At 37.5% G+C, this 25579-nt stretch overlaps 1 protein-coding gene across 1 annotated transcript in view; it reads right to left on the reverse strand.

The window, feature by feature from the left end:
- The window catches only part of AHR (aryl hydrocarbon receptor), a 121223-nt gene that overhangs the window by 13973 nt on the left and 81671 nt on the right, over positions 1-25579 (reverse strand). The window contains exons 3-8 of the mRNA XM_038389849.2: positions 21369-21484; positions 11188-11277; positions 7935-8058; positions 3462-3592; positions 2830-3032; positions 522-631 (exon numbers count right to left, since the gene is read on the reverse strand). Of these exons, the coding sequence (XP_038245777.1) occupies positions 522-631; positions 2830-3032; positions 3462-3592; positions 7935-8058; positions 11188-11277; positions 21369-21484 (774 nt within the window). The remainder of the gene's footprint in view (positions 1-521; positions 632-2829; positions 3033-3461; positions 3593-7934; positions 8059-11187; positions 11278-21368; positions 21485-25579) is intronic.

Genomic DNA, 25579 nt, shown 5'->3' on the forward strand with positions numbered 1-25579 from the left:
TTTCACAGGTCAGGGAGGACAGTGTGCCTACTGGTCACCCCTTTGAGATACAGAGTGGGGGAACAGCTAACCAGTTTCCTTTATAAATGATCAATGGAGAGCAGGATCTAGGTGATTTACTACGGATGTGTAAGGGGATAGCAGGAAATTATTAAATATTACCTCCAAAGAAGAGTAAAAGAGACAGTGCCTGTAGATCACAGAAAGTTTTCCTGTACGAGGCTAAATTGAGAACTATCTTAAAATCCATCTCCCTAGGAAAAGTTGCTGAAATAGCAGCAGTTGGGCTGTGGGGAACAAGAACTGTGAACAGCAGGACATGACAGGAACCAGGATATTTAACCAAAATGGGTCCAGATAGGAATATTAAATATTTCTTCTTCCAGTATAAACTCTTATATGCAGCAGAAGGACATGTATAAAGAGTAGATTAATTTTGGTTGTGTTTCATAACATTTAGTATAAATGTAATCTTTGCTTTGTTTTAGCAGCCTGCCTTACAGATGCTAAATTACACTTACTTCGGATATGATTCTCAGCACAATAAAGCATATCAGCTGCATGAATAAACTGATATCCTGTTCCTTTCATACACAGCTCTGCTTCAGTGTATCCCAGCACAATTTTTCCTCTGTAAGACAAAAAGGAAAACAAACTGTAGCACTACTGGTGTATCAATGTACAGTATGAACACAGGAACTAATCAATCTGGACTAAACATTTCTGCTACAGCAGAGTATGTCATCAGTATTTACAATAAAGATTTTATACAAGATTTTAATGTGATTCTTCTTACAAAATTTAGCAAATACATCATGAGCCATAAGGCCTTTATTATTTACCTATTTACCTTCAGAATCCAGAAATGCTTCCTCAAAATGAATTGGGATATTCTAACAACAGATGTTTAAAGTTAGGCTCCTAATTCTGTATTTTGTTACGTATCAGCAAAGTGGGCTAATTTTCAGAATTACTGTGCATGCAGTAGCTCCCACTTTCTGCAAAGGGACCCCTTGTCTGCTTGGCACTTTTATGTGTGCGCGTGCAAATCAAGCCATGTTTTACTGGTAGGTGCCTAAATATGGTATTACATTTCCTTGCTAGTTAGAGAAGTATTCTAGGCAATTTTCTACATCTATTCTAGTCAAAAGTGTGTCCAAGAATATGCCACTTATGTTATTGAAGAGTCTGGGGATACTCATAGTGCAATTAGATGGTTGCTCATACAGCAAAAGGAGGCTGGCACTGTGTGCTCTAGTTCTGCGGCACACAAGCCCACGATCACTAACCTCCCACTTCTCTTAAACAAAAACAAACAAACAAACAAAAAGATGTAAGCACCTCCTTCCTCCAGTTATTAAACACCACTTCCATCTCCCGCATTTCATGCCAGCTGCCACTCACCTGAGTTTCTCAATATGGGAGTGGATGTGAACGCCACTGTACTAAAGGGAACACAGAAGAGTTGTACTGGCAGTAGCACCATGCTCCATAGAAGTCAACAGGATTCTATAAGAGCCCTTTGTGGCCACAGCAGGATCAACAAAATATTATCACGAATGGGGGAGGAAGAATGGAAGAGGCAAAAATTTTGAAGGAGCTGGGAGTATCTCCCAGAGACCTTAAACAGTGGAAAGCTCAGTGGAAGGGAAGACTGGGGAGGAAGACATCTGGGGCACAAATGGAAGATGCAGTAGAAAGAAAAGGGAAAGATGTAGATAACAAAAAATAAATAAATAAATAAAAAGGAAAGGAAACAACAGACAAAGAATAAATGGTTTGTGAATTAAAGAAAAATGGGAGATGGAAGGTAAGACAATAGAATAAATACAAAAACAAAAATGGAAAGAGAAAGAGATGAAGATAGCAACCTCATGGCTAGTAAAATTTTACTTTTTTTATTTATTCATATATGTACTTTTCTTTATTAGGATTAGTAGTAGTTGGGGGACCATGGGAAAAACACATTCATATACTGATGGAAAGGGTGGAGGATAATCTGGCTGTACATTGTGCAGCATGGGTTCAGGGGAATCTGACAAGGGCTACCCAATCATAAATGGAAGGGAAGATTTAAAGCACTGAGAACACTTGAAAATCTGACCTCAGAAAGGGAGGGAGAAGGGAAAAAACTCAGGAAAGGCCAGAGGATTTTATCTTGTAAGGGGAATCAACTTAGTGGGCTTTTTGCCATGCTTGGGGCATGGTTGTGCTACTTTGATCTAGAAATGTAGTAGGGTTTATTTTTTTTAAATAAAGAAAAAAGAATGGTTTGGGAACTGGTCCAAAGCACTGGTGCAAAATAGTTATTTCATGTGGTTAATTTCTGTAGAATGTAGTTTTATTTATAGCTAATTTGCAACAAATCACATTTCCATAGTAGTTTACATCTGTTTGAATTGAAAAGATGTAGTGGAGGAGGAGGAGGAGGAAGTGGTGAGAAAGATGCTTTGATCTGGGTGAACTTCATCCTCATCAGTGGATAGCATTCTAAATCATCCCTCCCAGGGGTTACCTTTTATCTCTAATTCATAAATATACTTCTGAAGAGCAATTTTTTGTTTTTGATAATTCTCAGAAGACAGGTATCAAAGAGTTTCTGAAGCAGATACCCAAGGACAGTACCCCTTCTATCTACAAGTGCTTTATATTTTCCAGCAGTGGAGGAGAAAAACCTAATGATAAAATACTACTTACCACCCGAATACACAATCGCCTCCAATGCTCAACTAAAGGTACCCATTTAAACACTTTAAAGGTGCAGAGATCTATTTCAGCTGCAAGTGTACAGGGAAATGTAACATGTTACGTAGATGACCGTGTACCTACTTTGCATCACAGCCTATAGGTGTGAAATCCAGTTTGTGCTTAGTTCTGAAAATGAAGTTTTTGGTTCGTATCTCAAGGATTGATGGAAGCTGCAGTGGGGTAGCTACTGCAAATAGAGCCAGCTGAGGAGAGACAGGAGAGCCATCCTTCCCTTTCTTGTTCTGTCCATGAAGAAATTTTAATCGTCCTTGAAAATTCATGGCCTTCAGATGAGGAAAATATATAGTGATCACAGATGACAGAGATATTTACAAGTCAAACTTTTTTATTTATTTAAAAAAAACCAAAACCACTTCTCCGAAAAGTGGCAAATTTTAAACTTATTTTAACTTCCATCAAATTCATGCTTTGGGCCTTAATATTTTTTTTTTAAACAGAGTTATGCTGCTATACTTAGATGCCTGTCATTTAGAAATCTATTACCCCATAAACCCATCTCAAAAAGCAAATAAAGAAAACCTGGTGTAAAACAGAACATCACTAGTAAAAAAAAAACAACAACAACAAACAAACAAAAAAACCCCCAAAAACCTTTTATTTTATTCCTAGGCACCATTACTACCGTTCTCTAGTTTTATACACTTTAGGCAATAGTGGAAGCCTTGTATACTTGTATATAATTGTATACTCACCAAGAACCCAGATGAATTATCCAGGAGGCACCGTAATCTGCAGACGAAATTTCTTTCCATAAAGGAAGAATTCTCTGGAGGAAGCTGTTCTGGCTTATAATAGGCTGCTGGCTGTGAAAAGCCATTATCTTCTACAGGAAAAGATTATTTATAAGGGTTATTTTTAGAGAAACACCTAGTCAAGGCTATCTAAAACAAATGATCTTCTGCCCCATAAAAAAAATCGCAGGTCATGACCCGAACATGAACAATGTAAATTGGAAACATCCTCAAGACCTACATTGACTGTACCACTAGAAATGGTTTAAATATCAGTTCTCCTGATAGGATTGTGTTTAACTGTTTATCATACTGTAGAATTGTGTCTAACAGACCTCCTAGTTGTTCTTTAGTAGTCCTTTATTTAGTTTATGATTCAGATTTTGAAGCAGTCTTGGAAAATTAGATTTCTCCATGGGGAGTGTCCACACTGTCTTACAGGTGGGATGTTCAAAAGGGAGCCTGGCAGTCAACTCCCATTTAATTTCCTTCAGAATTAGGCATCTAACTCCACTGAGTCTTTTTGAAAATCCTACAGCATTTCCTGTTGATGCCTAGAATTGCGTTAAGAAATCACAGCTCTCTATGCATCTAACAAAATCCAACAGGAAAAGTGCCACAGATCAGCTGCTCTGTTCAGTTGTGCATACTGCCACTTGTTAAATGTTTATTTTTGTAGAAACAGTCTCATTCATATATTGTGATGTCTTAATAGCATGTGCAGAATACAGAAACAACAAAAGCAGCAAGATTTGTTATGTACAGTGCTGATCATGAAATCAGTGTGTTGTTTTACCCATCAGAAGCATGTGCAACTTTAGGATGTGTAACTGAGATGGTAAAACGATACTGTGTTAGCAATTTAGGATAACTATTTGCTGTTGAAGTGACATTCAGGCATTAATTTATTCTTCAACTGTTAAGATCCAAGAAACATAATGCAAAACATACTGCATCAGTAACCTGCAAACTGATCATATGATCTGCATGATGTTACACATTACAATTACTATACTATGTCTATTCAATGTTAATTAATGAAGTACTCTCTGCAGGCAATAACCCCCCCCCCCAAAATAATTCATATGCACGTACAGGTGAAATTGAGAAAACTGCCACAGTAAGAACTACAAGATCTCTTATGCAGTATATACAGTGTAGCTTTGGAGTTGTGCAAACAGCTTGATTAAAATAAACTAATCAGGTGTGTAAAACCTACACAAAATTTGCTCTGGCATTTACTCTAATAGAAATTCAATAACTAACAGTATCAATGAAAAACTACACAAAGTCAATTGAGGGAACTGATTTTGATGGCATGAAAAAAAAAAGCCAAACATTAAATTCCAGATCTCAAGCAAGATCTAATTTGTTGTTTCTCATATATCAAACATAAGTAAATGAGTTGCACATTAGCTACAGTACCATTCTTTCACACACTATTTTGGGAGTAATTTTACACAGTCTTGAAACACTGTTCAGCAATCCACATTTAACTATCCATGGTACAGCTGCACTCAAGAATGTCTGAACATTTCTTCTAACTTCCTTAGAAATAGAAAAGACCCAAACGTACACATTGGCACTGCTTTTTTGGATCCAGAGATCTAAAAGGTCATGAAATCTGGACTCTAATTTCAAGGTGTTAAAAAAAAATCTTATAATTAACTATGAATGCCAAAAATGGCAATATGAACATTAACAGCAACAACTCAGGTAATTCATCGAAACATTCTGTAACAGAAATCGACCTAGCGTAACCTGAATAGTATGGTCTGGGGTAGTCAATTGCTGTCCTGTTATTTTTTGGACTTAATCTTACTCTTAGTACTAACACAGCAGGCTCCCTCCACAGGAGAACTACATCTGAAATTTCGAACATATTTCATTATGGAAAACTCAATTTTATACTGTCTTCCTTACTGTCATACCTACTATTTCCCTCTATGAATACAAAACAAAAAGGGAAAGTAAAAACAGCAAAATGGCATACATGGAATGCTTGCAGTTTTTCCATATAAGAAGAAAATGTTATAAGTCATAAAAACGTGTTAATAATCCAGATTACCACTCTATATGCAAAATTTACAATTTAAACGTGAAATGTTTGTACTACACTGAAAACTAATGGTTTCTAACAAACTAAATTTTCTGATTTACAGGTCCAGTAAATTGATGGCTAGTTGAATGAACTCTTCCTTTCCATTCTGCCCTTAATTCCAACCAGGCCTCACAATGGATAAAATGTTTGTTCAGTGTCCATAGCAGTTTTATCCTGTGGGTCACTAAAAGTACAAATCAAGACAAATATATGTATATGAGATGAGGGTATTAAAAAATCAGAAGTGAATTAAAATGCTTTTACTAACATTTCGGGGTCCTCGTGATCATAAAAGTGACATCTGTTTTGTATCTGAATTAAATAATAATAAAAAAGACCAAAGAGCCAAAAGTTGTATTTTCCCAATTTACAAGTAATCTGGTATGAAAACCGTTTAAGTTTTAAGTAAATTAGAAAGTACTGCATAGCACTAATATTCCTGCTCTGTTCTTGCATTACTTCCATCATTCAAGTGAAAACTGATGCTGAGTTAAGCTATTGTCTTACCTTTTCACACATGATTTTCACACATTATTTATAAATTGCTCTGCGCTGTTAAAAGGCATTTTTAATCTTGGAATGCTTTTTCACTCTAAAGTAAACCACTCTATACAAATATGTTTTCTGACAACAGCTGTTTGCTAAATTAAGTTCCAACACTAAATCAAAAGACATGTTCACTGTAGTATCTTTTCAACTAGATGTGTAAATTGATCCAGATCTGGTATATACACTATAAAAACCTAGTTGAGTCTCAAACACAAACTAACTGCTTTATACTAGGCACACAAACAACTGTGAAGCACACTGAGCTTTAAATGAGCCAAGACCATAGGTCAAGGATATTTGGTCTTCTCCTACCTAGCTTAGTGGACACTTATCTTATTAAATATTGAAGAATGCCATCTGTCTGCAATTGAAGAAAGTTAAAGGGAAATTGGAAAATTTTAAATCAAATTTCCTTGTGTAGGTAGATTGACCACAATATGGGTATTTCCTTGTTTGCTGGATTCAAAGTAGAAATAATCCAATAATAAATAGGAAGAGGGGACCTGGCCCACATATTTATAAAACTACAGTGCTAAAATACACTTATCCAAAATGTTTTCAACCTAATAATGGTCTTTGCCCTCTTTGTCATAAAGTTTCAATGGTGAAGACCCAAATACCATTTTCATTGCTATAAGAAGAGCAGTACGAAAGCCTTATTAAAGCTCAATCTAAGAGTATCACTGAAGCTAGTATATATGATAATTCAAATACAACTTTTGGATGGCTTTCCAAATAATGCAAATTGTAAAAATGTTAGCACCAAAGAAAGTATCTCCAAACATGATTCAGTTGGGGGTGGTCCTGCTTTGAGCAGGGGGTTGGACTAGATGACCTCCTGAAGTCTCTTCCAACCCTAATAGTCTATGATTCCATGAAACCACATGGTTACCTGGATACTGACTAGTTTGGTGGCTTTACTAGGTAGGATTCAGTTCCTTTGTTATGACAGGAAGCCAGCCATAAAGGCAGCTCTCTCAGTCCCTATAGGTAAGAGATATATTACTCACTAATTGCTTCCCAATCCAACGGATCAAATTGGCACCTACCCCATGAGGCCAGTTAGAATAGTCTCTGGTCTTAAGGGCCATCCCTCTTGTGTATTCAGTTACCTTTTGTTCTTTTGCCTGCTCCCACCCAGGAGGGGGTGCACATGGGAGAGACTTCATATATGAATGGGGAATAAAAGGCCACTCTTCCACAGCCACCAATGCACTTTTCAAGTGCTAAGATGTGATAAATGCACTGATTCAGCCATCACAGAAGATAGGCCAAAAGTACTAAAAAGATATGTCACACAATTTCAATGACGTCCTGACCCAGCTAATAAATTTGATGTCAAGCTCAGTATCAGGAGAGGATGTGTAATAAATACATAATTTCACAGAAGGGACACCACTTCATTCAAAGAGAGATGATCAAGACCTTTACTCCCTCCTGACAGAGATCTTTAGATAAATTGATTGGTTGTTGTGTGTGTTTGTATCTTCAGGTTATGAAATGAGATCACATTTGGGCACTTTTAGATACATAGTATCCATCCTAGGCATCCCATTATTTCACCCAATATGAAATTAATGAGTAGTGATGCGATGCACAAGGCTTGGGATCTGCACTTCAAAACAATGTTTTCCACCTGTAATTTTCATTGAAAGTGAAACTAAAATCTTGTTTATGCAAAAGTCATGTGTTAAATGCTATAAATGGTTATCAGAAATAAGAATTTATGATTCAGAATACAAATACATAAAAGGCGACTGTAAGCTAGTTGATTGCATTCTCACCTTGTATTCTCTCTGCAGAATCTGAAGGTTGTGCAGGGTTTAACGCCCAATGAAGCTGACGCTGAAACTCAGGTCTGTCTTCTGTATGAATCAATTCAAATACACTCTGGTGTATAATATCAGACTATACACAAAAAGAAAAAAGTTGAGAGAGTAAGACGTCTCTGATGACAGTACCAAAGTCATCTTATTGACTTCAATGACATGACTGGTTGCTGAACTGGATATTACAATCCATCTCACTAGAGGTTCAATAATATCAATTTGTATTTAAGAGGAAAAAGTTTCATTAAATCATTTGTAAATGCTCATAAAAGAATCCAGTCTTGCCCATTAGAATTGAATTCCTTCTTGTTATATTTTGGTTTTCTTCTGACAAAAGCTCAGTATATCTTAATTTATCAAGGTTTTATTTTTCACTCTTCATTGTCCATGACAGCCTAACAAAAATATAAAAAGAAGAAAAAACAACCGCTTTGCCATATTCAGAAATGACAATGGTAAATATGTCTCTCTCTTTTTTAAAAAATAGGAGATGAAGTTTAGATTTGAAATTAGACAAACGTTTCTAACCATCAGAGAAGTCAAGCTGTGGAATAGCCTTCCAAGGGAAGCAGCGGGGGCAAAAGACCTAAGATTATAGAGGAGATGGTATGATGGGATAACATGATTTTTAAAATTAATTGATCTTTAACTATTCATGGTAAATAGGCCTAATGGCCTGTGATGGGATGTTAGATGGGGTGGGATCTGAGTTAGTACAAAGTATTCTTTCCTGGGTATCTGTCTGGTGAATCTTGCCTACATGCTCAGGGTTTCAGCTGACCACCATATTTGAGGTCAGGAAGGAATATTCCTCCAGAGCTGATTGGAAGAGGTCCTGGGGGTTTTTCGCCTTCCTCTGTAGCATGGGGCACAGATCACTTGCTGGAGGATTCTCTGCACCTTGAAGTCTTTAAACCATGATTTGAGGACTTCAATAGCTCAGACATAGGTGAGAGGTTTACTGCAGGAGTGGGTGGGTGAGATTCTGTGGCCTGCATTGTGCAGGAGGTCAGACTAGATGATCATAATGGTCTTTTCTGACCTTAATATCTATGAGTCTAAGATGAAATGAATTTTTTTTAAAGCACACTACAGTTTATATAGGAGCAAAAAAAGCACAGTACCAATCAGGACTTCAATACAGTTGTGCTAGGAGACAAGGTCCCAAAGAAACTCACAAATAAAAGACAAGTATAAACTATGAACATTGGTTTTGTTTGCCTGAAATCTTTCCCTATCTAAGGTCCATTTTTATCTTTAATTATTAAACTGTCTTATCTGCAGTAACGGTGCTTAAGAATGGGACATGAGCCAAAAATTAAGAACTTCCTGCATCAGGGGGTGAGAAAGAATTGAAGGAAAACTTTTTAAAGCTAAGAAAAATTTCAAAAGCAGAATCAGTAAATTAAGATACATTTCTGTGCTGTAGGTTCTCTTAGAAAAATGTCTGCTTTCTGTGGTACCAACCATTATATCAGCTCACAGTATCTAAACAAGAACATAAGGGATACAAGATGGTTTTGGCAGAAGCAACAGTTTAGCTCAAATTAATTAGTTCTTTGATTTATGCATGTTTTATAAAAAAAAAGTATACATACATATACATATACATATATATATATATATATATATATACATACACACACACACACACACAGTATAAGTTTTAAACAAACAATTTAATACTGGTACACAGTAATGATGATTGCGAAGCTTGGTTGAGGTGGAGGAGTCAGAGGGTGGGATATTTCCCAGGAAATGCCTTACTGCTAAATGATGAACTAGCAACTGGCTGAGCCCTCAAGGGTTAACTTTCACACTCTACAAGGCAGCAGGAAAGGAGGGAGGGTAAACAGCGCCAGAAACACACACCCTGTAACACACACCCTGTGCGTGTTTGAGAGATAGAGATGCGCATTTCCCCTTTAAGTATGAAGAGTGGGGTCAGAAGTACACTCTTAACTAGCTCAGCAAGCTGAGACCTGACTGCAGCTGAGGCCTAAGGCAGCAGCTCCCTCTGTCCATGTGTCCCTGCTGCTCTATGGAAGATGGGGTAAGCGGGGTGCAGGAGCAGGGGGGAGGAGCACACCCTGACATTAGCCCCCCTCTTTTTCCCTTCCCTCCCTCCCCCGACACAGCAAGCAGGAGTCTCAGTCTCCAGGAGCAGCTCTAAGGCAGAGGGCGGAAGCAGCACATGGCAGTGGGGGGATGGACAGCTGAACTGTCCGCAATTGATAGCCTGCTGAGCAGCTGCTGCACAGGGAACTTAGGGGAGCAGGGAGCTGATGGGGGGCTGCCGGTTCACCCTGGTTCCAACCATCCACCAGCCAGCTGCAATGGGCTGCTCTTCCTGCAAGTAGTGGACAAAGCAGGCAGCTGCCCAACAACTTAGAAAGGAGCACTGCACAACTTCCAACGAGCATGTTCTCTAATTGATCAGCAACATAACAATGAAACAACGTGGGATAACTTTAAGTGAGGAGTTCCTGTATATCCAGCACCTGGCAAGACTGAGATCTTTATTAATCCCAGGTGGTGAAGAGTTTAAGTACAACTGTACCTTCCAGATATCAGTATGATCATTTTCCACGAAACAGGATTTTTTTTTTATTCTGCAGCACAACATAATTTGTTTGGCTTATATATTAAGTGATATTATCACTAAACAAAAACTCAGTTCCTTCACTTACACAGTGAATTGTTTACAAAAAAGGTACTATACTTAAAGAAAAACAAAAACTCAAAGGAACTTAAAAAAAAAATCAGTAAGCTAACCCAATACATAATTAAAATAACCTTAAAGCATATGTAGTTCATTTTATAACAAAAGTTTCTACTGAAATTACCATTCTAGTGAATTACGTACCATTCAGCACCATAAATTGTGCAGCATTTCATATGACTTCAAACATTTATTCCCGTATAGACAATTTAACTGTGAAAGTTCCCTGACTTGCTTAACATGTTGGAAAAATATTCATATTTTGCTTGATGCAAGATCACTTCTCTAATATATCAGCTAATACTAAAGTAGTATAGTACCAAAGTAATCCAACTCAAAATATTTAACTTAGATTTTCCATGTACATTATCGAAGACTAAATAGGAAATTAAAATCTTCTAGAAATGAATAGAAACTTGTCGGGGCGGGGGAAGGGAGTAGTGAGAGGAAAAAAAAAAAGAAAAAGAAAAAAGAAAAAGGACATACTTGCTGGAACCCCAGATAGTCCTGGATGGTTGAAGAGGCATAAAAGACTAGAGCATCTGCTGTAACAACCAGCACAAAGCCATTTAATGCCTGGAAAGAACAAACACCAAATCGGTTAGCTCGAAAGACAGAATTCCAGATTAAGTAGTGTTTCCATAAATTCCAGTGTTTCTATTAACCTACTGGCTGCTTTTTCATCTCCAGCTTTAGTTTGAACTGCAATGCATTAAAACAAAGTATCATTTTAAAAGAAATAAAAAATTTCCCTACTTACACTGTTAGACAATTAAGTCCTGATTTTACCAGTACCTTACAAAACTATGCAATTCTGTATAATGCAGTCTGAATCTGAAAGAAAAGATTTCATATAAAAAAATCATAAGTACACATTTCTGCATATTGACTTTTTATGCAGTATCTTTACAGCCATCCTCCTCCAAGCGTATAACACCACCACCTAGTTCCTATCTAGCATTTTTTATTATTGAGCAAAATAATAATGTAGAGATGTGTTTTTATAAACTGAGAGGACTTGGTGCTATAGTAATGAACTGTAGTTAAGGATGCAAATATTTATCAAATAACTTCAGAGTGGAAAACTAATAGGCCATTCTAATTTCAAAAGAAAATAAATGCCTGGAAGCCAGGAAATTAACTTAAGTTACATCTTAAAACCTCAGATATTCAAAAGTCCATAAATGCAGGATTAAGATAATCAGGTCACCTCTAACTTTGTCCATAGATCCCTCCTACCCTACACCACCAATCACAAGACAGTCATCTCTCTTCAAATCATGTACTGATAATGAGTCATGCACCCCAAATAGGTATATGGTGAGTGTAAATTGATTTCTAAAAGGTTAGTTGAAATACTATGCTTATATATTCTACATATTGAGTTTAATTAATTCCTGATGAAACACCACTGAGGGAAAACACTACAGTAAGTCATCTGAAGTTATTTACACCAAGGATTAATTTTATTCTTGATGTGTTTTTTTTTAAATAAAGTCCCAATAATAGAAGAAATAAGGCAATAATGCAGGGTTAGCTCAGACTGCATAACAGATTCTCAATTTTAAGTGCATAACAGATAAACATTTTAAAAATTACCTTTTATTTATTTATAGGCTTGTCCACACCACACTACAAGTACCACAATGAGTGAGGATTTAAAAATAAAGACATAAATACATAAAAACAAAACAAAAAACACATTATCTTGGAGTTTTAACCCCAAAAGGGATAAGCACAAAGCGACTCCATGAAGTTCACTAGTAACTTCTCTATTGCTACCAATTTTTTATTGAAGATGTTGAGTTACTATGGTAATGGATAGGTTTCAGAGTAGCAGCCGTGTTAGTCTGTATTCTCAAAAAGAAAAGGAGTACTTGTGGCACCTGGCTGCTACTCTGAAACCTGTCATTATGCAAGGCACTGAATTTAGCCGTATAGAGTGGAAATCTGTCAACTTCATGAAATTAGTCTCTAAGGTGCCACAAGTACTCCTTTTCTTTTTATGGTAATGGGTGGTACTATAAAATCAATATAGATCTAGTTACAACACAATTCTCCCAACCAACGGGTGGTGCAGAAGAAACTTTAGTAAGGCTTAGATAGCCCAAACCTTTTACACAATTAACAGATAAAATCCCATGTGCAGTACAAAATGGAACCAAATCTATTTTACTTATAGTGCATAGAGGCCTTAAATGGAGAAGCAAGTAAATCATCAAGCCCTATACGATTAAAAAAGCATTTTGCAGATCATTTAAAATATGCAGCTGAAAACCTCTGTACTAGCAGACACTGCAAGCAAACAATGTTTTTAAAGAGAGTTTCCCCTTTATGAAGAAGTAGACAAAGTGGCTCCTTATTTAAAGTCACGCAAAGGGTAATTTATCTGAGCTCACAATCAATATGGTTCACAGCAATTGTTGTGACAGCAAACAGAACATTTGTGACTTGGCAGCTCATCTAAAAGGTGCTGATTTACTACCATGGATTCCAGTCAAGATTTTAACAAAAGGCTGGCTCAAGGGACTGAATTAAATATGTTTTGCCATTTAATTACCATAGTTGCATTTACAGTTAGACTTTGTCAATGTGTTCAAATAAGCATATTTCAAAACTTTGTTTAGTGTGAAAAATTATTATTTACAACTTCTGGATCACGAAGTAAATGAATGATAAAATACTGTCATGTTTACAAACTAAAGTAAGAGAACGAATCTCACTACAAAAAGAATTATCCACCACCCCTACCCTTTTGTGGTCCTCGGCACAACTGTTATTTCATGAATTCACCCTTTTAGGGTGCATTTACTACTTCAATTTGGTCTTCCCATTACCAGGGTTTAATAGGGTCAGGTTAAATAGTCCATTAAATTACCTTTTCGAAGACTCTCTGTGAACGCCTTACATTTAAAAAAAATTAAAAAAAAAAATTCAGAAATGTCACGTTTAAAAACTGTTCAAAAATGAAGTGCCCTCCACCTATAAACAGGGTATTGCAGTTCTAATCCTGGAAGAATAAGTGACAGTACGAGTTTAAAAGAATCCAGAGTTAAATTAATAGTATAGCCAATCCAAGAGGTCTTCAGATCTCATATAGCTGTCATTTAGTCAGCTATAAGATGTATGTAAAGTGCCTGTTTTTGTTAAAAGATAATATAAATTAAAAGGGAATACAGTGCAAAATTGTCATGGCCTTTGTTTGGGTGCTCTTTTGATTTGATTTACACAGTACTAATACACCTAAAATTAAAAAAACGCTGTAAACTGTACAGTGATTAAATTCTGGCCCAGCAGCTAAAATTAGTTTCTGTACCTTTTCATCCAGAAGTCAAAGTAAGATTCTTTGCTCATTGTAATATGAAGGTCCTCTCTCCAGTCTGGAGCAACATATTTTATAGTAAAAAGAAAAGGAGTACTTTTCACACCTTAGAGACTAACAAATTTATTTGATCCTAAGCTTTCGTGAGCTACAGCTCATACTCCTTTTCTTTTTGCGGATACAGACTAACACAGCTCTACTCTGAAACCTGTCATATTTTATAGTGGTTTTGATGATTAGTTCAGAGAGAAATGGCTGTCTATGCCAAAAATGAGTTATGTTAGGTAAGTGGCAACTTCAGTTTCTATAAAATACAAAATAAATCACTTTCCCAAAGCTTTTATTAGAAAAAGAATACTTAATGTTCTGTAAACATATAGGTGCCCTACATAAATTTGAACTCTTCTATTTCTTGTTTGGTTACAACAGTTTAATCAGATCATTTATCTGTTTTTAAAAACTGGATAAAATAAAATGAATTTCATTTTAAACCTAACAACTGGATGTCTCTAGTACAAGTAAGTCCTTTATGTATGGGTGTTTTGCTCCATTTAAAAGGTAAACTGGTCGCCTTAATACTTCCATATTTGTTCACTGTATCTGCTTAGAGTTAAAACAATAATATACTGAAGTACCTTCAATTTTGATTAGCTTTTCTAGTCATTGAGGACATTAGTTTTCATCAATATTAATTTATAGTCAGTGTTTTAGGATTCTTTCCCTTTCATATTTTTTTAGGGATTATTTTCAAGACAACAATATCTAAGACAGTATAGACATAAACAGCGGTAAAGAAAGGAAAAATGCTGGGGGTCATCATTCTTGATGTTCCTATTGAAAAAGTTGGTGAAGATAATTCATATGAAAGTGTGGAAATTGTTTTCCTTATTATTATAGCAACCAGGAGCCCTGGTCATGTATAAGGACCTCACTGTGCTAGGTGCTATACAAAACTGTACCCTTGTTAAGTAGTTTATTTTCAACTATCACATTATCTGGGTATATTTACTGTACCTGGTAGTCATGTCAGCCACTACAGTGATGCTGTATAAGACAGTCTATTCAGTAGAAAAAAATTACACCAGCAAATGAAGTGAGCCTTAATTGTGCACCGATCATTAGATGAGCTCTCTAATTCTTTCAAAATTCTTTCTACCACCTCTCTCAAAAAGTGATGTTTTTGTAACTAGAGGATGCTGCAGGAAGGTAGGCTGCAGTCATCCCCTGAGAGGAGGGAGTTGGGATGCTGGAAAACCTGGAGAGGGAGGAAGACAGGAAAGGATCAGGGGGAAAGCAGCTAGGTAGGACAGTGCTGGCATTGGTTACTCACTGGAGATCCTCTGAGCTGGAACCCAGAGTACACAGTGGGCCAGGTTCCCCTACCAGTCACTGGGGATTTGGCACTGACTAGGCAGAGGACAGTGGCCTGTCTGATTTGTCTGGAAAGACATTACTACATACCCTAGAAGGCGAAACTATGTGCCTGGAAGGTCAAGTCACAAAGAGGAGGCTGTGGTTCCTGGAGTGAGAGTGATCCATAGGCAGAGAGGATTATGGGAGAAACCACCAGGGGTGGGCAAAACACCTAGCCAGAGCTAATCCCCAAAGTGCCCAGGAGGAGGTGCCACTAGCAGCGAGTGCACCTGTGACAGGTGGAGACAATGTAGTTGGATTTGATTTTGTTTTGACTGAGGGTTATGGATGATATGAATAAATGAATGTCATAGTTAAACTAAATATTTTACTTTTACATTAAAATATTTATTTTAGGAATTTATCATCACACATCAGTGACAATTTATTGCTACCTGAATAGTGATTGCAGTACATTTATTCTCTTTTATCCAAGTACCTGAATTATTATTGGCTTTCAAGGACAACTACAAGCTAAACAGTGACTAGGTTATTAGGAAATGAATTGTGTAGAAGTTCAAAAGCATGAGAGCGTGTGTTCATAATTTATCTGTAGGACATTATTAAAACCCTTCTACTTTGTGAACAGATATTTAATTAGAATGTTGGGATAGTTTTATAAATATTAACTGACTTCGATTTTGACTTTTTATTACATCATTATGATTCTTAGTCTTTGAAATCAAGGTGCTAAAGGAACACTGAAAGAAGACAATGCTGTTGCAGAGAACCTAAGTGAATTTTTTGCCTCAGTCTTCACTTCAGAGGATGTGAGGGAGATTCCCACATTTGAACCATTCCTTTTAGATGACAAATTTGAGAAAATGTCCCAGATTAAGAGGTCAATAGAAGATATTTTGGAATAAATTGATAAATTAAGCAATAATAAACCAACAGGATGAGATGGCAGTCAACCAAGCGTTCTGAAGGAACACAAATATAAAAATACAGAACTACTAACTGTAGTATGTAATTTATCGCTGAAATCAGCCGCTGTACCAGATGACTGGAGGATATTTAATGCAACGCCAATTTTTTAAAAAGACTCCAGAGGCAATCCTTTCAACTTCTGTACCAGGCAAATTGGTTGAAACTATAGCAAAGAACAGAATTGTCGGAAACAAAGATTAACACGATATGTTGACAGAAGAGTCAACACGGCTTTTTTAAAGGGAAATCATGCCTCACCAATCTATTAAAATTCTTTGAGCGTCAAAAAACATGTAAACAAGGGTGATCAGTGGACATAGTGTACTTGGACTATCAGAAAGCCATTGTCAAGGTCCCTCACCAAAGGCTCTTTAAAAAGTAGGCAGTCATGGGATAAGAGGGAAGGTCTTCTCATGAATCAGTAACTAGTTAAAAGATAAGCAACAACGGGTAGGAATAAATGGTCAGTTTTCCACAATGGAGAGAGGTACAAAGGGATCCCAGAAAACAGGGTGACTAGGCCAAAAAATGAAATGTAATGGTGATAAGTGCAAAGTAATGCACATTAGAAAATATAGCTCCATTTATACATACAAAATGATTGGGTCTAAATTAGCCGTTACCATTCAAGAAAGATCTTGGAGTAATTTTGCATAGTTCTTGCAAAAATCTGCTCAATGTGCAGCAGCAGCAGCAGACCAAAAATAAACAAATAAATAAAAATCTAACAGTATGTTGGGAACCATTAGGAAAATATAAAGTCATTATATAAATCCATGGTGTGCCCACATCTTGAATACTGCATACAGTTTTGTTCACTCAATCTCAAAAAATATGCATTAGAATTGGAAAAGTACAGAAAAGAGCAACAAAAATGATTAGAAGAACAGCGTCCATATGAAGACAGATTAAAAATACTGACCAGCTTAGAAAAGACAGAACTAAGGATGGATATAATGCACGTCTACAAAATGATGAATGGTGTTGAGAAAGTGAGTAAGGAAGTACTCTTTACCCCTTAACATAATCACTCAAAATTAATTGGTGACAGGTTTAAAACAAATATAGGGAAGTACTTCTTCAAACAATGCAGTCAGCCGGTGGAACTCCCTGCCAGTGTATGTTGTGAAGGCCAAAGTATGGGTTCAAAAAGAATAGATACATTCATGGAGATTGAAGAGTCATTGATGGCTATAAACCAAGAAGGTCAGGGACACAATTCCATGCTAAACCTTTCACTGCCAGAAGCTGGGACTGGATGATAGTGGGGATGGATGAATCACTAGATAATTGCCCTGTTTGGTTCATTCTTGCTGACGCATCCTGCATTGGCCACTGCTGGAAGACAGAATACTGGGCTATATGGACCAAGGGTCTGACCCAGTATGGACATCTTATGTTCTTATAAATAAAATAAAAATATCAAAATTCAAAGTAGTATATAAAAAACCCAGTCTCGTTCACAACACTTCCCCCTGCCTCCACCTACTCCCTGATACTAAAAGGGAATCGAAAATTTTAGGTTTTACAATGTGAGTTGAACTTGTATTGCCAAATTTAGGCTTTTTCAAGCCACCAGAGAAGACAGGATCTTTCAGTCTATACCACCACCTATAAATATTTTAGTCACATGAAGTACTGCCTAGAGCAGCTCAGCAGATGGTATATTTCATTATACAACTCGAGAGTGCAAGTTTTAGACAGCTGGGTCCAAGATCACAAATTGTTATAGGTTTTAACCAATACTTTGAACTACACTTGGAACCACATAGGAAGTCAGGACAGGGTCCAGAAGACTGGTGCTCTGTGGTAACAGGATGAACCAAATGAGACAAGATGTTGCTTTTTATGCTAACAAGCTTTTTCAGTCATTGCAAGAGTACGACCTAATGACATGTATCACCAGGGCCGGATTGATACTTTGTGGTCTTCACACCGTTCCTGGTGGCTGGGCAACTGTGGGGCCACAGCTCCAAGCTCCCTCCCTGTCTGCAGGGGCTTGGAGCTCCAGGAAGCAGCCAGGAGCTGCAGGGGGGTGCCCCCGCCATCCAGTGGCAGATGGGAGCTGTGGGATACTCCCATCGTCCACAGCAGCTCAGAGCTCCTAAACGCTGTGTGGATACTACTTGTAACTTTTAGGCACCCCACCGCCCCCGCACTGCCTAGTGTCCCCCGCATACCCCCTACTGCCCAATACCCCAACACACATAGACCTCCCCCACCCTACACTCTCCAGAGCCCCCCCCCAACAAATCCCACCAGAGACTCTCCCATGCCCTGCCCCATGGCCGCACTCATCCGTCCCGCTGGGAAGTGACTGTTTCCACTGGGCTGAAAGAGGAGCGCTCCAGCAGAGCTGCGTGGAGCTGTCTTGCTCTTAGCTGGCCCTGCCCACTGCCGGGACTCGGGAGCAACGAAATTTGAATTTTTAGGCACCCCTCAGCCTGCCTACAGTTCCTAATGGGAAATCGGCCCTGTGTATTGCAGTAATTTGGCTTTGAAGATGGATCATCTACATCAGACAAACAATCCAAGCCCCACAGCCAAATAAATATGGATACAAATTGTTCTAAACCGTATAGTTAAAAAAAGCAAAACACTGTTCCTAGACTCTTTGAATATAGTTGTTGTTCCAAAACTGATGAAACCGTAGCGCTAAAAGTTTCATATGCATCTCCAAAGAAAGACATTCTCACAGCCCTTTCCCCATTCCTTTCAGTACTAATCCAGTTGTTCAAAGAATTTGAGAAGTCGTCCCACGGAAACAGACAGTTCTTTCTATAAGAGCTATGTTTGATCTTTTGGTTCTTTTTTACTAGAGAATTGTAGCAGTTCTTTTTCTAACCTTTACTCAGCACTATTCTCTTTAATTAAATGTATTGCATTCCCTTCAATAAATAATTTTGCATTTCTGCTTAACAAAAGAAAATGCTTTTTCTGGTCAGATCTGTTCTTTATATAGCCATGCTGCTTTCTATTTGTAGTCCCATAATCTTCTATATATAAGGACAATGTTTGTCCCATTATTCTACTGGGAACAGACATTTTCATTTACCAGTTTCATGATGGCTTCTTCTGCAATCCTCTGGTAACATCAATCATATGTGAATTTTCAGTAAGTGTCAATAGTTCACAACTTTTGTTATCTAATTCCGTAATACCCTAATTCCGTAATACCCCATAAGGGCCTGCTGATTTCTATATCAGTAAAAAACTTGGAAAACTAACACTTCCCAACTGGCCAATTTCTTGCCTTTAGAATTAAACAAGGAAAGATTTTGCATTACAGCATCTGTAATGTATTATTTGCCTTCTCCCCTCATTTCTTATGTTTGTTCCTTACTTTCTCACTCCTTTGCACTGGAACTGAGAAGAGAGCTGAAGGCTGTCTTCTGAGGGCTACTTTGCAAATTGTGTAGGGGGGATTCTGTGGGTGAGATTTCAACTTGGTGGAGTCTGCTGGGGATGGGGGAGGTGGAGCCAGAGCCACAGTGCATAATGTTGCATAGACCCTGGGCAGTACAGCTGCCTATAGACAGCCAGGGACAGGCTACCATAGTTTAGACAAACCCACCAGGGTAATAAGTTACACTGGCAGCCACTTAAGCCCCTAGATCAGCCCAGAATTTGGGAGGCAGCTTTTAGCTGTCAGCTGAAGCCTGAGCACTGGGACCCCATGAGCCTATGTTAGCTGATCCGGGCCAGCCAGGGGTGTTTTATTGCACTGCTGACATCCCCACAGAGGCACAGCATGGAATCTCACCCACAGCATCTTTTCTGGATTCTCCATTAACTCTTTTTTGCTTCTAGAACTTATTCTGATTGCACCAAATTACTTATAGTTCCTCATTCCTGTAAAATTTGGAGAGCACTCTCCTATGGAGGTTATGGAATCTCCACCACTGGAGATTTTTAAGAGCAGATTAGACTAACACCTTTCAGAAATGGTCTAGATAAAACTTAGTCCTGCCATGAGTACAGGGGACTATACCAGATGACCTCTCAAGGTCCATTCCAGTCCTATGATTCTATTATTATTCCCTATGTGTGCCACTTAAAGGTACAATTAAAGCCCTGCTATATATTGTATTCAATAACTAGCAATGGTATCTTATGCTATTATTCACATATTCTCCACCATGCATCTTTAAATAGGCCCACATGAGCCTCCTTGATTAGTTAGAACTTTTTTTTTCCTTTTTTGTTTTTAACACTGACCAGTTTAGCTTTATTCGTTACCCAACACAAATCTGAGCAGAGTTTTGGATCAGTGTGGTATTCTGTGGTTTTGAATACCTTAAGAGTTGATATAGAAAGTTTCCATTCTTGAGTTTCTGCAGTCCAGATGGTTTTTAAAAAAGACACCTACTGTATTTTCTCCCTGTTCATTCTATTATAAGACAAGTAATTTAGCAACAATTGAATTTACAATAGAAATACAAATCAAAACTAATTACAGTGGCACTTAGAATACTATAGTTGTTCATAAAACATGGCATGCAAAATAGTTTGAAGCCAAACTAAATTCAAACATCTTGAGTATAAAGATATCAAAAATATAAAAAGTGCTCTACAATGTGCTTTTAAAAAAGTAATGAAATGTTTAAATAAATTCTCAAGTTAACAGCCTCCAAGCTGGGTTACAGATGGCTAGCATTTTAACCCTCTGTCAATAAAGGCATGGTTTTGTATATTTGTTAGGCTTTTTCTTGTTTTAAATAATCTGTTAGAGATGAAGGGGTAAGAAAGAACTGGAAGACTATTGGGTGATAGTAGGAAAATAGCCATTGCTATGCTGGAACAGACTAGTGGTTCATCCAGTCCAGTAGCCTGTCTCTTAAATTAGCTAGTATCAGATAACTCAGAGGAAGGTTCAAGAAACCCCATAATAGTAATTTGACTATAAGAAGTTTCGTCCTAAACCCCATCAGTTAACTGCTGTCTTATTAAAGGTAACAAAAGGCCTTTCTTCAGCAATTATTATATCCACTGTAAAACATACCTGTAATAAAAGTTCTCCTTCTAGTTGATGTATGCTTTCTCCAGGCTTAGTAGTTCTGCAGCTGTCCTGAATGCCATTTATCTCAGGTCTGGTACAGTTGGAAGATTTTAATGCAACTATGGAAACAAAACAAAAAATAAAAATCAGTTTTTCTTTGAAGGTCTTAGTAAGCCATGAAAGTGCTAAACTGTAGCTAAAACAAAAACAAAACAAAAAACCATACACACAATGAAAGGTTCTTATGTTTTAATACTTTGTGCTCGTTTCTATCCTCTCAAAGGCACAAAGTGTAATAATATGAAAAACAACATAGATTTTTCGGGTTTTGTAAAGGGTTTTACAGAGTAGAAACTTATACTGCACGTCAATGGAACTTTTTTTAATAAATCAAAATCTAGTTGTCACAATGGCAGTTTCCTGTTTTGTTATTTAAGACATTTATTTTTCACCATCTTTGCAATATGTAGCATTTTTCATTTAACATACATTTAAGCATGTGTTTATATGTAAGCACATGCTTAAGTGTTTTCCTAAACTAGGACCCCAGTCCTGGTGGACATCAGGGCATAAATGATGTTTATTTATGAGCTGCCTGAGTCTCTATCTGGATAAGACAAAAGAGAGATTGGTAGGCTGGGAATAACAGATGGATGATCATGTGGAAATTATATCTGCTGCTATTATTGAGGTTATACATCTGCAACTTATTCCCTGAGTTCATAATAGCAGGTGTCATTCACGCTGTGGAGAGAGTGGAATGCCATGTTTAATTAAGATCTGTGGGCCAGGGTACAACTTTCTAGCTTTCACATATGTGAGGATAACCTTCCAAATGCACTGTTGTCTTCCCAAATCTACAGAAGAGGGTTCAGAGAAAAGATTCAAGGATTGGAAAAACTGCTTTATAGTGAGACTCAAAGAGTTCACTAAATAAATTTTATCAAGAGAGACCATTAAGGGGTGACTTGATCAGTCTATAAATACCTACATGGGGAATAGAAACAAGGAGTCTTCAGTGTAGCATACAGAGGTATAACAAGATCTAGATTCATCAATTCCAAGGCCGAAGGGAATCACAGTGATCATCAAATCTGAACATCTGCATTTACTAGCTGGAAGTTACAGCTAGACAAATTCAGACTTGAAATAAGGTGCAAATTTGTAACTGATTATTCCAGTGGTTGGTTACTATCTATTAAGGGTAATGGTGGATTCTCCATCACTGGAAATTTTTAAATCAAGATTGGATGTTTTGCTATAAGACATAGTCTAGTTCAAACAGGAATTAATTCAGGGAAGGCCTATGGCCTCTATTACGTAGGAGATCAAGAGTAGGTGACCACAATCATCCCTTCTGGTGCTATAATCTCCAAATCATTAAATGACAGACTGTAGTTTGTGTTTCATCTTATTGTAATTTGACTATCCAACTCCAATCTTCCAGCAAAAAAGAAATCAAACCTGATCATTCTTACATGGATTTAAAAGAAAAAATAAATTATGCACTAATGTTTACATATTAAAAAAGGAACAAACAAGAGCACAATTAATGTGCTTCTCTTCAATTTACTTTTAATGAAAACCTTCAACAACTTTACAAATAACACAAAAATAAATAATCCAAATTTTCTTTTTAACAATTGGGCTTCAGGCTAAGCTCTTTTACTTTCATATGAAGCTAAACTATAAACATAAGCTATGCAAGTGGGTAAATACAATTTATAATACCTGCATACAGGATTCTTTTTATATAAGAAAATATATCCTATTATAATCTCAAACTTCACTGGTTGTCACTTAATCCTGGATTTATCATCCAATAATAAATCACCCTACCATTGCCAGGAATTTTTCAATGCAGATAAACACTAAACCCTAGATGTAGCAGAATGAGGTAGTGACCTTTTATGGCTTTTCTAAAACACAGCAGCTTTATGATTTTGTGTGCATTTGTCTTGAGTGTGAAATGCGAACTGTTCACACTCATACCAGCAAATGTAAAAGATATTAACTTGATTCAGTTTGTACTATGTCTACAGAAGACCAAGTTAAATACAGACACTTTATAGGAGAAGTAATTAAAATGCCAATGTTTAGCAACCATAACCTCTTATCTTTAATTCTAAGTATATGGAGGAAATTGAGTAAGTTAGATAAAACTGTGTTGTAGGTAGATGCGGACTTAAATGGTAAACGGCAAATTAGTTTTAAAATCAGATGTATGCATAGCTAGAAGTACCCATGAAAAAAATGAACTGGCTCTTTATTTTCACAATGGAATTTCCACTTTGAGAAGCCTTGCTTCCTGGTATATTCTTGTACTGCTTGAGATAAAAGAATCTTACAGAATCAAAAGTCAGACACCACGGAGAAAAACACTGCATAAACAGTAGCCTCAGCTATCATAACTGTAACCCACTGGTTATGATGCAGAAGAGAGAGGCATGTATGGGGGCTATCACAATTAAAGAGCATTTTTGAGCCCTCTCTGATTTCTGAGTACCTGTCCTCAAGTGTTAGGCCCTATGAGCTGACTTAACTCAGCATGGAATCCCATGAGTCTCCAATTTATAGACTGGGTCCCCAGACTACAGAGCTCTGTGTTCCAATCCTGATAACTCACCAGGCCCAAATGGATTCAATACCTGCAAGTCTTCCCTTTGGGAGGTGTGGCCAACGGTTAATACAGTGACCTGAAAACTTTCATAAAGCAAGTTATTATTTAATCTTAACAGTAGGAACACAGCAAAGCATAAGAGAAAAAGTATTTAAAAACAATGAAAGCCCTCACATACCTATCTTCCCAGTGGCTTGCCATCCCTTGAAGACCCTAGGGCATCCATTTTCTTCAGATCCCTGGCCCCTAGAGCAACCGCAACCACCATTCTCCTTCTCCCTCAAGAATGTCTCATGTCCCCACCAGCAGTCCTTTATCTTGCTTCTTGGGCTTTTGATACTCCTATGATTACAAACTGTGATTCTCCCCCTTAACATATTGGCCCAGTGAGCTCAACAGGAGGTTAGAAGTCAGATATCAAAGCAAATGAGTATAATATTGTCCTTCAAGTGCATAAATAAATGGGTGGCATTCTGAAGATATTTACCTTGTTCATGCCGACTCCTTGTAGTCCTACCATAAACCCCTTACCACTGTCAGACAAGCAGAGCCCTATTCCTAAGTGATTACAAAGCAACTCTACATCCGTCACAGAAGCTTCGAAAACTGACCAGATTTAAAGGCAGTCCAAACTTATGTGATGGTGAAAAGACCTCCCCCTGTACTGTGTGTGGAGTCAGGTCCCTTGCACCACTTTGGAAGAGAGTCTAGCAATGCCGAGATGTGCTGTAACATGTTGTACTATGGCAAAATTCAGTGATGGATGTACCACCTTAAACATTGCCTGCTCTGTACTTTTAATCGGAAGTAACAGTATGAAGACGTACTCCTCCTTGGAATAATGACCACAAGGCTTTTTGTTAGTAAAACAGGAATTTTGCTTATTTTGCCCACACTTATGTGGAGAAGATCCAGGAAATCAGAGAAGCAGCATGGTTTGATGGACTGGATGAAAATGAATCTTAAATTACAAGCCCAGCTCAGCCCCTGACTCAGCATCTGGGTATGTTTCTGAATCGGTTTCAACTTCTCCATCTGAAAAAAACCTACCTACATACCTGACAGGGGATTTGTGAGGAACTTTAGCACCAAATCACTAATCACAGCCTCTTGGACAGATCTCATCACCTTTGCAGTAGCTCAGACAAGCCATTGTTTGTTCAGGCTAGTCCTAAATTTGAGTCTAAATACTCAATACGTTCTTGCAAGGCACCAGAAATAACCTCTAGGAATAAGAGAATTGTGAGTGTTGAGTGGCTGAAGAAAACAGATGCCTTCAGTCTACCGAAATCAGTCAGGATTAAACAGACCTCTGATCTCAAACTTTTCCAAAGCCAAAAAAGCTTTGTGAATGCAGATTGATCTTACAACCATTGGCTGAAAAGCTGAATGACAATCATACGAAATCCCTTCTGTGAGTTGAGCTTTTTCTTATTATTACAGATGAAGATGCAACTAGAGGCAGGCTGACTACTTGCATTGAGGTGGGAAGAAAAGTCTTAAGTTGCTAACTCCTAATTGAGCATTTTTAGAAGTCATTGACAAGTTTCTGCTTAAGTCTGAGTCTATGCAATTTTACTATTAGGTAAATGAT

The sequence above is a fragment of the Dermochelys coriacea genome, chromosome 2 (assembly GCF_009764565.3).
Source record: "Dermochelys coriacea isolate rDerCor1 chromosome 2, rDerCor1.pri.v4, whole genome shotgun sequence".
In the NCBI taxonomy this organism is placed as follows: domain Eukaryota; kingdom Metazoa; phylum Chordata; order Testudines; family Dermochelyidae; genus Dermochelys; species Dermochelys coriacea.